The sequence below is a fragment of the Microchirus variegatus genome (assembly GCF_963457635.1).
Source record: "Microchirus variegatus genome assembly, chromosome: 1".
NCBI classification, from domain to species: Eukaryota; Metazoa; Chordata; class Actinopteri; order Pleuronectiformes; family Soleidae; genus Microchirus; species Microchirus variegatus.
In genome coordinates, this window is record NC_139802.1 from 19,883,660 (window position 1) to 19,898,120 (window position 14,461).

Here is a 14,461-nt window from a genome sequence, read left to right on the forward strand (position 1 = left end):
CTTCCCGTGTCCAGAATTAACTCCTGGCCACTTTTCCATTCTTTTATAAGCCTCCAAATTGAAGCCCGTTGAGGACTCGCTCTCGGTCTGTAATCACCAGACTGGATCGGTCACCCTCCCACAATCAGCAAATCACATCCAGGTGTGATGCACCTGCTTTGCTCACAGTGAATTAGGTTAATTTCTCTCCCATGTTGACCAAATGTAAACATACAAAAAAAAATTAAGTTTCTCTTTATGGTAAAAATCACTCAGACTTTTATTCTCATAGGATTACTTCACTACAGTTTGCATTAGTCTAAGTCTTAAATGTCATGTTTAGAGACAGAACATGACTGCCCTCTGGTGGACAAAGCTAAATTGCAATCCATGAAACAAAGACATAATGAACAGACAGTTGGACATATTTTATTTAAGAGCATCGACACAGAAACAGACTTACTGAAGCTGATTGTCTGGAACAGAGATTCATTTTAAAACACAGTAACATTCAGACTTTCTTAAGGATGCGCCTGGTGGAAGACGACACTGCAACTCTCACTGTAACCATCGCTGCCACAAAGTCAGATCCTGTCTGATTGGATTTCTGCACAGCTGCATCACGTCGTGGTGTATGGCTCCATCAGTTTGAGATTTGTCGACGATGGAGCTGCAACTACGTCAGATGTTTTCTGTGTATCGTGTAATTGTTTGGTCGGTAAAATGTCGATCAGTGTTTCTCAATCCTGAAGTTATGAACTTCTCAAATGTTCTTGATTCGTCTTCAAACCAAAATGGTTCAGTTTAAATGATTTCTTTGTTATACAGAGCAATGAAGCAGAAAAATTAAAAAAATAGGTGAAATAATTTAGTAATCTATGAACTGTTGCAGCCTAAGAGACAATAAGAAGAATATTGTAGAGCTGAAACGATTCATCAATCATTAAACAATTACTAAATTAATCGTCAACTATTTTGATAATCGATTAATCGGTTTGATGCATTTTTCATGATTAAAGCAAGTTTTCTGATTGTTTTAGCTTCTTAAATGTGAATATTTTCTTTGTTTCTTTGCTCCACATAACAAAGAAATCATTAAAACTGAATCAGTTTGGTTTGTCGACAAAACAAGACATTCGAGTCCAGGTTTGACAAACACTGATCAACGTTTTCTCACATTATATGGACCAAACAATTCATTGAGAAAATAATCTACAGAATAATCGATTACGAAAAAAATAATCGTTGGATGCAGCTCTAGAATATTGATTTTCATTTTGAGAAAGATCCTCACAACTATCCATCCATCCATCCATTTTCTACCTGCTTTCTCCTCCACATGAGGGAGGATCACAGTCAATTTAGGGTTTCCACTTGACCTAATCCCCATATTGCATGTTTTTGGACTGTGAGAGGAAGCTGGAGTAAACCCACGCACACACAGGGAGAACATGCAAACAAGGACCGCGGCTTGAACCCAGGTGTTCCTGCTGCAAAGGAAAAGAGTGCTAACCACCGTGTGGCCCCACTTTCTTTTTGTGATGGAACGTTTCATTCAAAAACGTGTTGAATTATGCCGACATGACACACAAAGCACATCTGAAAGACTTGAGAAACCAAACGAGACAACTTCCCGATGAGCAGAATGGACCAAAGACAGATTTATTATGTCACTTGCATGTCGGCCTCGGGCTACATCTAAAACTACTGCATTGTCGTTTGAATATTTACGTGGAGACATACTCTTGCTTTGTTTCATACAATATTACAAACGAGAAAAAACTATGGTAAAAAAGTGAGTGCAGGTATTTGTTTGATTAGACTGTTGAGATGAAACTGAAAGTCAGTTTTGCAAAAGCCTCCGGTCTTGTCCGTCAAACTGAAACAGAGCTTTCTGAAGTGCTCGTGTCAGGGGCTCTAAAATACTGCGATAGTGTTGATAGTACGCGTATGTGGAGCACAATAGGGAAGAAGTAGTATGGATACAGCCTGGGACATCTAAAATAACCTCTGAGCACTGGTACTGAGGTAATATCATATCCTGGCTGGCATGTCGAGCTCCGACTCCGACTACTTCCTTCACTCATGAAGCCTTTCAACGACCGCACTAATCCAGTTTATGTAGCATCACTACCATAGAAATATTCAGGGTTTAAACCTTAAACGAAAAAAAAAAAGTCTGAAAAAGCATCACATAGGCAGGAGATGCTCATGTCTCATGTCAACCAAACCAACATCAGAGGGTTAACATAGCGTCCCGGTATTCATCAGGCGTCAAAAGCCTGGTTGCTAGGTTACCCAGAGGGGAGATCCCCTGTAGAGTCACTGTCAGAGCTCCTCACAACATCCTGCAGGCCAGCCAGTGACGTGTCCGGCTGAACGTCCTCTTCATCTGACTGCACCAGAGGTTCATCACTCTCCTCGCTGGCCACTTCCTCCTCTCGCTCCAAACCTGCGTCCTGGTTGGATCGTTGCTGGTCGTCTGTGGGAAGCACTTTATCGGTTTGGCTTCTCGAGGACTCAGAGGAGAAGGAATCCAGGTCCGGACCTGCAAGAGAGGACACTGAGGCTTTATTCGCAGTGGACTTGAGGGATCTGCTTTATGTGAATTTAGCAGATTACTGAAAGTAAGAAGAGTGCTATTACTGTGATTAAAAAAAAACTCTACATGGTTCTGGTTAAATTCAGTAGCCTCCAGGGTCAGAGGCCGCTTTACAAGCTGAAGAGTGAAGTTTGACCCATGTATTATTCACCATGAACATGGTCATAATAGTGTTTTAGTTTATCAAATTAATGTTATGCACCAGCTGCATTTGGAAAAGAGTAAATTCTCATTGAGAGGGTGTGATAACACATTATATCAGATTTGGCAACCTTTTATAGACCACAAATAATGCACTAACTTCTTCGCCTGTTTTAAAAAAAAATATTTTTCGCACCGCAAAGTTTGTTTATGTTTTGAAATTATGTTTTGGCATGACGCGCCATCTACCACCGTCTACCAATCATAGCAGTCAGTAGAGTCTCTGCGGTTGAGCAGCCATGGGTTGCCAGTTACGTAGCTACAATTGAAATGAAACGAAAGGAAACCTAAAAGAACTTGGTATGAATGTCAGAAACGCCAAAATAAAGTTTGCGGCAAAGCGAGGGTCTATATAGGACATGCTTTTGAACGGTGGAGAGAGCTTAAAGCTGAGAGGAATTTCAAAACTGATGCAGAATGGGCTCTTCTCCGAGACAGGTAAGTTCAGCTTGGCAAACTAAGTTAGCATCATAGCTCGACTGTCGAGTTCTGTGTTTTGAACTGTTCCCTCGGCTGCCATACCCGCTTCGGTGCGGCGGTGGTGGTGGCGACGCCGTGGGCAGAACCTGCCCGCGGCGGGGTGGAGTGGAAGCCGGATACGACTCGTCGCAGTGTTTTGATTTTGAGTGTAATAACCGTTTTTGGCCACATTGTTACAGATGGCGCCTTTAACTTTGAAAACCCCAATAAAAAGAGTTCTAAAAATTTCTAATGAATAAATGATTGATATTTAATGTCAGGGTTTAGCCACTTTGTCTTTTTTCTTACCTGAGGTAAGTGATGATCCAGTGCTGAGGTCATCGCTGCAGGAGTTAAGAAAGTCGTCCAAAGCTTCCTGGTCTGACACGTTAGTCAGTGTCATGTGATCAAGAGCACTCACGTCAGCTCCTGCTGATTCTACACGTGCACGCACGCACGAACACACAGACGCACGCACACACAGACACACGCACACACAGACACACACACACTTCTTTAAGTGAAAGAAAAAACAAACAAACCCAACAATCAATTTGTACACTGAGTTGACAGTGAGTGGCTGGTTGAGTCTTTAAAAAGGGATTATTACCTATAATTATCACTAAAAGGCAGTGAAAGGATGTTGTGAACAACTACATACCATAGGGAAACACTTTTTCTTTCTGCGGTGATGAAATAGCGAGTTTGACTGTCTGGTGGCCGTGAGAAGACGGTGTAATTGCAGTGTTGCCTTCACTGTGACATGTTCTACTTAACTCTGACTGGAACATTCAGGACTGCAGGTTAATCAATGCCAGGGCATTTTTTATTTACAGTGCAAATATACACGACTAATAGCAAAGCCCAAGCAGCAAATGAAAAATCTTAAATTTTATTTGAAGAACCCTGGCATTACTCTGTTAAAAGAATCAAAGTATGTCCCAATATATGATGAAACTGCGGGAAATGATCCAGAAAATCAAAAAAAACAAAAAACAAATTGGCTAATAAAATCCCCATGTGACAAATGTCCTTCCCTGGACGACAATGACGTACCTCTGTGCTGCAGGTGTCCAGTGGACAGGTATTGCTTCATGTCTTGGTTAAAAGCTTCTTCGTACACTTTCTGTCGTTCTCGTAGTTTCTGCTGCATGGCCTGCTCCACCTCTGCCACTTTGTGAGTGTGTTCCGAGTTCAGTTCCACTGCACAAAGAGAATATTGTCGTTTTAGAGTTGCCCTCTCATGTGTGGAGTGATTCACAGCATTCGTTTTTTACTTAACACCCAACGATATGACGGCGCAGCAGCTCACCTTCCAGAGCCTCCAGCTCCTTCCTGTTACAAGATAAAACAGAGAAGAACGCAAACATCTTCAGATATATTGCATCCCAAAAAACACATGCAAACACTAAATGTCATCTTCTGCAGGTGAAGCTTCTGAACGGGATATTTCAAGATTATTTGAGGACATGGATGATTAAAAAAAGACAAAAGCAAGTGAAGAAATATGATATGCTGTGTACGTGTTTTATCGGCTAAACGGATGAAATATAATCAACAGTGAGACACAGAGTTTTGCCGTTATTATGCTACACCACACTATATTAAGACAAAGGCTGGGGGAATATTCTTTAAAGCTCACATAGATTGGTCCTGTTGCACATATATGTTAGTTATGGAGGTCAAAAACCTCCTAGTTGCTGTAAACGAGCCGATAGAAATCTTTCTTTTCTAACGCTGTGCTGAGCCGCGATATTTCAGACTCAACTCTCACCCCCAGAAGACAGAGTGTGTTGTGATTGGCCAGCCAGCATAGAGCCTTCCCAACTGTCTTGTGATTGGCCAATACCCGGAAGTGACATATTCAGCACACCAGCTCTCAGAAGCACAGCTCCCCCCTCTGGAACGGTGGATGCACTGCTCCTCATTATCAAAACATTGTTTTAACAATGTTTAAAAATAGTCACGACTCCCCGCCACAGTCCCTTTTATGACTTTGACCCAGAGTCAGACCCAGAGTCAGAAGACACTGTCGCTCATGAAACGCCTCCACAACGGACGTTCTTCTTCTTCTGCGGTTCAATGTACGCAACCGGATGTACCCGGACTAGTGCCCGGAGCAGGAGGATCTGCTGTTCAGGAGAACCGATGTTTACGTAACCGGACCGGTTTTTTCAGAGATTTCGCTGAGCCCGAGATTACAGTAAAACACAGCGTTCTCAGCAATGGCTGAACTGTTTTTTTCAGAAACTTCAGGGCTTCGTAAACAAGGTAATGACGCAGATATACACTAAAAAACAGCGTTAATTGGAACTTCCGGTCTAGGTCCACTTTAAAAATATAATTAGGCAATGGATGTAATCTGTGCTGTGCTGTGCTCATATGTGCTGTAATCTGATGCAAATTGCTACTGAAACTAGAATAAAAACATTCAGTAGTGAGCTGTAGAAAACTCTCGAAAATAAAGCACATATAGGTGCATAAATGCATGTCACACCTCTTCTTCTTCTTATAAATTTCCAGTTGGTTGATGTGATGCTGTTTTTGTGTCTGTTGTTCACACTGACAACACAGGGTCTCCAGGTAGACCAGTCTGCTCTCCATCTCCTCAAAGTCACCTTCCAGATGAGCTGGAGATACACACACACATAAACCTCAGTCAAGCCTCAATACATGACCTTTTATTTTTTTATCTGTTATCAAAACCATAACAATGTTGATCCATTCATACTCTTGGTGTTTGTCATTTCAGCAAGTATTCTCTGACCACAGTGTGTGGACATAAGGGTTGGGTATTATCATGTTGGTATTATTGAGTCCTGATCTTTATGGACTAATCATCTCATTATCACAGGTTAATAAGGCACCACCAGCAGTGACACCGGCCACACGGCGTTGAAATCACTGATGCTTCAGGCTGTATTTCAGTCAAGGTCTAAACACAGACAGAAAGTGCAGTGTCTTTCTGTTACAGACAACATTGACAACTTTACACAAAAAACAGATAAGTTCTACTAACATCATGAGAAAACAAGCCGCGATACTGATGTTCTGGTATCATCTGTGACTGTGGAGGGTGCTGACTGGTTTTTATCAGGAAGAAATGAATCATGACTCTTTACCTATGTTGGCAGTGATGGTGTCCAGTTCACTGACAAAGGCTGGCAAGCTTTGCAGTTGTTCCTCTAACTGTGTCAGAGCTGTTCTCCTTCTCTCCCAGTGAGCTGAGAGCATCACTATGTCGCCATCTACTGCCTGACAAACACACAGAGACAGAGCTGCAGACACACACACACTATACAGTACAATAACAAGATTGCGCTTCCCTCATTTGCTGTCGCAACTCATGTGACCTTACCTCTGCAGCCTGAGCGCAGTCTTTGGTGGTTTTATGGAGCAGAAACCATTTCTCCTCATACCTAAGGGAACAAATGTAAACATGAATATAAACGCTTCTTTAAAAAGATGTTAAGAACAAAATTGACTGTGTATTTGTGTGCGCCGAGACCTGCTGAGGATTTCCAGGCCAGCACTGAAACAAGGAGGGCTTTCTTCAAACCTGAACAGGCATGAAAGGATTCAATTAAACGTTATATTGCAATTAAACACATTATAATCACAACTAAACAATGATACTGGACACGATGGGTCAGAGGGTCTGAGAACACTGACATTAGTTTATATCACATTCAACGCCCACTAACACAACAGTTTTCAGCTCACCTGGGTCTCCGCTTGACTTTGGTGTCTCTTGATTTGTCTCCAAGGGTCTTTAACCTGAGAGAAAGAGATAGAGAGACTTATAATATGGGTTTTAAGCAACTGTGTGAAACATTTCTAATTACTATTATTATTGTGACATTGTGATTTGCAATATTATTCTTCAAGTCATGGATATTAATTATTTATATGAAGCATATCCCAGAAACAAAGCGATACCAAGTATCATAACGGCTCATCCCTAATCAGAACTATTGGCTTGTATTTGCATTTAAGTACATTTTGGATAAGAATAAACCAATATTTTACTTTTGATTTATTTTTACCCATAGATCTAGATTCCCTTGCTGAAATAAATAGAGGAACCCAAGAACTGTTGGGGTTCTCCTCTCTATAACATTGTAAAGGTAGTTCTTAGGGCTGAAACAATTATTCAAAAAAAATGAATCATATACTTTTGATAAACACTAAATCGGTTTGAGGTTTTTCTTTCCAGCCTGATCATTCAAACTAAATCATTTTGATTTGAGGACAACGGAAGTTTTTTTGGAAAACATCCAGGTTTGGTAAACACTGTTCAACATTTTATGGACAGAACGATTACACAATAAAATCGTCAGATTCCTACATTACTCGATTACCCAAATATAAACCAATATGCAAACTTATAGCACCTGATATCATCCAATAAAACACATGCAAATACTAAATGTCATCTTCTGAACTGGGTTTATTATAAGATTATATGAGGACATGGCTGATTAAAATTCACTTTAAGGAACTCGAGTATGTGCCTCTTTAAAAACAGAAGCTTCTGCGTCACTCCATTAAATTACAGTGGTTGGATAAAATTGTCTGCTTCGTGAAACGCCATTTAACAGAGGAGGTGAGGAGTTAACTGTGGGTCATGGCATCACATGATCGTCAGCTGAAAGTAATGAGTGGGACACGGTGAGAGTCTGTGCTTCACCTCAACTCACCTCAACTCAACAACACGACACGACACGACACGACATTATATCTTTAACTGTAAAGATACACGGAAGTCACAGAAAGCAGAACATGACCAGATTTACTTGTTGTAAACACTGTGAATGAGCGGGCTACTTCATGCTAGGCTACATGATGCTGCCGTCTGACTTCCACGGCTAAGCTAGGCTAAGCCAAGCTAATCACGTCAGCAGGAGAGAGTTTCGCTGAAATAGAAAACTGACCCGGTGGTGAAGTCCTGCTGGACCATGTGAAGTCTCTCTCTGAACGTTTCAAACATGGTTCCTGTCAGAGTGGCTGCTCTGCTCCGACATCTGTCATTTCCAACAACAACACTCCCACTGCGACTGTTCCTGCTGCTGCTGGAGGAGGAGCCCGGCGTCTTCTTCTGCTGTTCAGTTTGTGGCAGAGTTCACGCGGCAAAAGGCGAACTGCTGCCCCCTCAGGTCATTTGTAGACCTCGGTTTTTAGTGTCGACTGCAGCGGTCAAAAACTGCATCTTATTAGTCTGGTCGGTTACCAAAAAATAACTTTCTGGGAGTCAAACAATGGGATTTTTTTTCGGTTTTTTTTCGTTTTTTTAAAGGTGCCTTATGTAAGAATGTGGCTTTTAGGTTTCGTTTTCTGACGTAACTGGCAACCCGTGGTTAGACAGTGTAGGTGGCGCCATGTGCCAAAACCTGATTTCAAAATATATTTTTTTAATGTAAATATTTTGGCTGTACTATTGTTGTTGGTGAGTTCAGTATGTTGTATGAACATTATTGCTGAGTCTCTGTGACATATTAGGAGGATTTTATGGCCAGTTGCTTTAGATTTATTACATAATGAACCTTTAAGGTTCCGGTGTTTCCAGAAGGCCTTTGCTCAAAATGTGTGGAGGGGAAAAAACTGTACCCAGAAGAAAAATATGCACAAAGAAACTTTATTACAAATTCTCATTCAAATGCTTCACATTTACACCAAGTTCTTCCAATTTCCTTGAGACAATTTTCCGTGCATTAGGGTTAGGTCATGGTCACCTGGGGCTGGCGGTGTCTGCTCAGCGACACTTGAAGTTTTATAAACTAGCATGAGAGGCTAACACACACATTAATAAAGTCAGCAATAAAATGCATTTATTCATTCATGTTAGGACCCATTTCTCACACGAGGTCAGTATCTACGAGAAACAGGAGCGTAGAGCGCAGGTGAACTGAACGCTCACAGTAAACTGCGATAAATCCTATTTCTAATCCACTATTTACCGCAACGCTCCATTGCGAGTTGTGCGACGTAAAGTCACGTCATCTCCAGTGCGACTCCTGTATCAGGAAATCAGATTGTCCGACTGTCTTCTGATCATACTTTCTCCAACCGTCACTGATGAGTACACAATGGCTACTTTGCATAGCAGGAAGCATTTCATATTTACTTCATGTTCATATGGAGAGTTTCTAAAATGACACAGCTGCGGTTTGGTGTCGGACAGTTTCAGGATGAGTAAAAGACCAACTTTGACCGGTCAACGTTCAGGCTTTCACAGTAAAACATGTACAAAATCATTCACTTTATAATCCTTTTTTTTTCATCTATTAAAACTCCTATTTAATAAGAAATACAACAACCTCTTAAAAAAGGGAGTTGTATCGAGTGCTTCCCTTGCAAACAACACAGTTAATATACATGTCTACAGGTCATAATATAAAATGATTCCATGCCTTTACTTGTAACTTTATTAAAACGTGTGTCAGCCATAAATAAACATGTGGTTCAGACGGATCAAATGCAATGTATAATATGAACAGTGTATAAATACCTCATTTACAAATGCACATGTCACTCATTTCATTATGATTACAACAACTTTAAATAATTTTTCATGGCAAAGTCCATTTGAAATAAAGCAAAGGCCGCAGTGTCCACTGCCGTCAGTCACTATTTGAAAATCCTACACAGATTTTCTTTCATGTGAGGATAATGTGCAATATTAATTCATCTTCAGAGTAGCTCTTCGTTTAATACTGCCGCGCTACTCTTCCACCCAAACATAAGCCAATATGCAAAACTTATAGCACCTGATATCATTGGAGAACCACCGGACACTCCAGCCAGCGTGGCCGTTTATCACATCAACAGTGAAGGTCAAACCGCAAGTGTTTATTTGTACAATATGTGTCGTTCAGCTGCCACATAAAACTTTTTTTTTTTTATCTACAAAAGTACGAGTTTGCACAGACTGTGAAATAAGCATTCATGCGGTCACCAGGGTTACAAAATTGGAAACTTTCCATAGGAATTAACTGGAACAAACTGGATTTTTTTTTTTTTAATGCAATTCCGCCATCAGATGCCATGGATGTATTATAAGAACTGGATAGATCACCTCCCTTTCTGGCTTGCAGCTATTTTTTTTTTCGAGAGGATACTCATGGTACTGCAACAAAAGAAAGACCAAAAAACTATTTTCCAATAGACCACAATCATAAAAAAGAAATGCCTTTCTTTCAAAACTGTTCACAGGACACATCGAGACATTGACATAGGCATTTATAGATCTTTAAATTCTATATTTTTAGTTGATAAAAAGCCCTGAAAGATCTCGTTTCCCACTCGAGTGACATCATGGCTGTGAAAACAGAATGAAGGTTTCTTTAAAAGCATCCAAAATTCCCATTTATTTCTTATTAATCCTCATGGAACATTACCTATTAGGAATATTTCCCAATTCCTGAACAAAAGTACCAATGGAAAGTTTCTGCCCCTTTGCAACCCGTACACACGGTCGCCAAGTCAGCGCGTACACTCAGGACGTTAAGGACTTAAGTGGAAGGAGAAAAGTGAACGAATAAAAGAAGTCAATAAAACCGTCTCGGGTTGTTGTTCTTACAACATTTCACACGTAAACCTACTTCACGACGTTTGAACTTAAAAAGGTCCTGCTGCTTTTACAGAGGCTGGTGACTGTAGCTGCTGACACGATGTCGACAGACAGGTGTGTTTATCTGGAGATTGATGTGTTCATTGCATTGTAATATTAGAAATATTTGTTTAAACCGGCTGTCCTGCTTAAATTATTCTTACAGGTTAGGAAAATTAGAACTCAACGAACGCGACGGAAACGCCATCCATCCACGCTCGTCAGTCTATACAAAACATTCCAGAGTTTAAAAGGCTTTGGCAGTCTGACGTACACTGGACCATCACCGATTTAGGAGGTTAAATATTAATGCAACTCAAACCTAGCTAGTTATATAAACACGGCCCAGTGCAAAAAAAAAGCCACATACTCTAATATTTGGCTAAGTGCTGAAAACAAATAAATACACTACCGTTCAAAAGTTTGGGCTCATTCAGAAATATCCTTATCTTTGAAGGAAAAGCACTTTTTTTTCCCAATGAATATAACATTAAATGAACCAGAAATAGACTCTATACATTGTTAATGTGGTAAACGACTATTCTAGCTGCAAACGTCTGGTTTTTAATGGAATATGTACATAGGTGTACAGAGGCCCATTTCCAGTGTTCTAATGGTACATTGTGTTTTCTAATCGTGTTAGAAGGCTATTGGATGATTAGAAAACCCTTGAAAACCCTTGTGCAATGATTTTAGCACAGCTGAAAACAGTTTTGCTGGTTCTTTGACTTGAATAAAAATCATTATTTCTAATCTTGCCAATGTCTCGACTGTATTTTCTATTCATTTTGAAACTCTTTTGATGAATAAAAGTGTGACTTTTAATAGAAAACACAAACAAATTGTATAGGTGACCCCAAACTTTTGAACGGTAGTGCATCCACATATCTTGGTGAAAAAGTAATGCCACAGTGGATTGCAATAAATGGCAAATGTGTGCCATGATCAAGCTAAAGGCCGTCCAACAGGATATTATATAAGTATGTGACTTTTTCCTGGCAGGGCAGAGTATGAGACTCCTTTGATTCTCCTGAGGATTTCAGGCGAGAAACTCTTCAGATTGTTATGTAATTGGCGTAGGAAACTTTGAGAATACTCCGGTTTTGGATAAATGTCACTAAATAAGTTAATTCTTAAGACTGTAACCCAACTGCAAAAGAAACGTCTTGGACAAAGGCCTTGTAGCCATGACAGCTCTCTGTTTCAGCAGACTGACGCCAGTGTGCTGTCACGTTAAGCTTTTCCTTGTGATTATAATATACAAACATATCCAGCTACTATGTCGGACACAACAGGGAAGCATCACAAATCACTCACCATAAAGATTAACCGGCAAAGTACCGGAAGTAAGCAAGGCCCCATGAATCCAAGCTCCCAAAATAATGTACAGTTTCCGTAACTTGTCTATAGTCAACTCTACAACCGTGTTTTCCCAACTCTTCATATTTGTATAAACCTAAAAAAAGAATTCTATCATCAATGACCGATACAGAGAACACGCCATAAGAACCACCATCGTCACTATCCAAATCGGCCAATAACCATCACCACCCTGCATCACATGATCAACGGCCTTCAATGATGTTTTTTCAAACTGTTTTCTAAATTTAACGGAAATACAAGACGGAACATTTCCACATGTCACTCAGGTGTTAGCGTTTCAGAAGGATTCTCGGGCTGGTCCTGGTCTTCATAGCTGAGGTAGTAGACTTGGTCTGCGTAAGGCCCTTTGTAGAGCCCTTGGAAGTGCTGGAAGAGCTACGGACAGTTGCACTGTCCTTAAGGGCGGCCTCTGTGCTACCACTGGAAGAGCTTTTTGCAGCACCGTGAGGCTCATGGATAGAGTAACTGCCGGCTGGTGAAGTGCACTTGGTAGTGTCTGTGTTAGTACCTTTGTTCGAGGCCTTTGCAGCGTGCTTGGCAGAATAAGTGCGTGGTTGGTCAGTGTGTGGGGATGATGTCACTGAGTGGATAGCAGCTTTACTTACTGTAGTCCTTGGAGTAGCAGCTCTGGCAACAGTCCTAGAATCCGTATTCCTTGTAACAGGCTTGGGGATTGTGGATCGCGGAGTCGGCCGAATTCTTTGAAGCCGCTTTTCTCGCACATCTCTACATATGACCTCACTGACGGGGCGGAGGTTGCAGTGAGAGATGACGCTGGCAAAGTCGACCGTCTCTTTAGCCGGCTCCAGAGCGGCAACTCTCACCAAACTCAGTTGTGTAACATTCACCTTGTCCTGTAGGTCTTCACTGAAACAAGCACCCTTCTCAAGTCTCACCTCTCCAACGCGGACACTTCTGTCTTGACGGTCTTCATCGTTGCTACCAGTGGTTTTACCTGTATGGCTCTCATACTCCTTTTTAACATATTTACCACCAATGGCTTCCTTCTGTGGCACCTCACCAATATGGCAATGACTCTCCAGTGAGTCGTCACCATTCTTGTACTGCAGTGTTCTGCTTTTCTTTGACGAGTTCTTGTCTATAGCAACCTGATGAAGAGGAGTAGGGCTGGTGGGGTCAGGTGGGAGACCTCTCCTCCTCCTTGACATCCTCAGGACTCCAGGCTTCTCACAGGTCTGTGTGCTGACTGAGCCATTAGCCAGTGGTATTCGAGCTGGAGCACTGCTCGGGCTTTTTCCTGAGTTGTGGAGACTGTTGATGGTCTTAGGGTTGCTATAGTACTTTGAGACTGTTCGTTGCTGGAGAGGAAGGTGCTGTTTTTGAGGCAGCTGCTGGTTGCGATGCCGGGAGAGGTGTGTTTTGCTGGTTTCCTGCTGTCTGATGTGAGGATTGCCTCTGGGCTTACAGGTATTGCTTGACCTCGTGCAAGGCCTCACGGATCGTCTGCTGCCAACCCCTGAGCTAGACTTTAAGGGAGGGGCGGACCTCACAGAGGAGGCGTGTCCACTCACCATGGCAACCTGCAAAAGAAAGCCTGATATAGATTACGATAGCGGGAAACGGTTACAGGAGGAATTTGCAAATAAGTGACCTCCTGTTCTTTGCATGTTCAGTCAAACAGCAGTTGGCGGAAGAATCAAAAAGGTTGTTTTAAAGGAGACATATTATGCAAAATCAACTTTTTAATTATTGTATTTAAAATAAAATATTTGAAACTCTGGGGTAGGCAAAGTGTGAAAAAAGATGACTCAGTCATGTTTTTGTGGTCTTCCTCAGTCTAAGTACAGGAGATAAAACACACGATGTTGACTTCAGCACTCATTGCTGGAATTGTTGTCTCGTGAAGCTCCGCTTTGTCCCTAAAAAACACGAGAGTTCAGGCGAGGGCAATGTCCTGGCTAGAGTCGGCAAATGATGGCTTTTCCAAATGCTAACTGCTGTTAGCTGCAGGAGCCTCAGTGACGCTGACATAGTTTCCTGTGTCTCATTTACATTTAAAGAGACAGGCACTCAAAAGAGAGCGTTCTGAACGGGACTGTTTTGGCAGAGTGATTGAACTGCTGTGGTGCTTCATCCTTAAGGTATTTTGACCAAAGTATGTCACAGACATGTTCATTCGGACACCAGGTAAATAGGTTCACCTGAAGAAATATAGTACAATATGTCTACTTTAATTATTGTAAAAACACTCGATTTTCAAAATAGCT

The 14,461-nt window shown here is 41.4% G+C and overlaps 1 protein-coding gene across 1 annotated transcript; it reads right to left on the bottom strand.

Moving 5' to 3' along the window:
- Positions 1–404: 404 nt before the first annotated feature.
- On the bottom strand, positions 405–8,305 carry LOC310927909 (dysbindin-A-like). The gene is made up of 10 exons (XM_083890332.1): positions 8,176–8,305; positions 6,965–7,018; positions 6,750–6,800; positions 6,600–6,660; positions 6,364–6,496; positions 5,739–5,871; positions 4,554–4,576; positions 4,298–4,444; positions 3,551–3,679; positions 405–2,527 (listed from the first exon to the last, which is right to left on the bottom strand). Exons 1-10 carry the CDS (start codon positions 8,229–8,231, stop codon positions 2,274–2,276), a joined length of 1,041 nt encoding a protein of 346 aa, XP_083746458.1. The 5' UTR covers positions 8,232–8,305; the 3' UTR covers positions 405–2,273.
- Between the last annotated feature and the right edge of the window lie 6,156 nt (positions 8,306–14,461).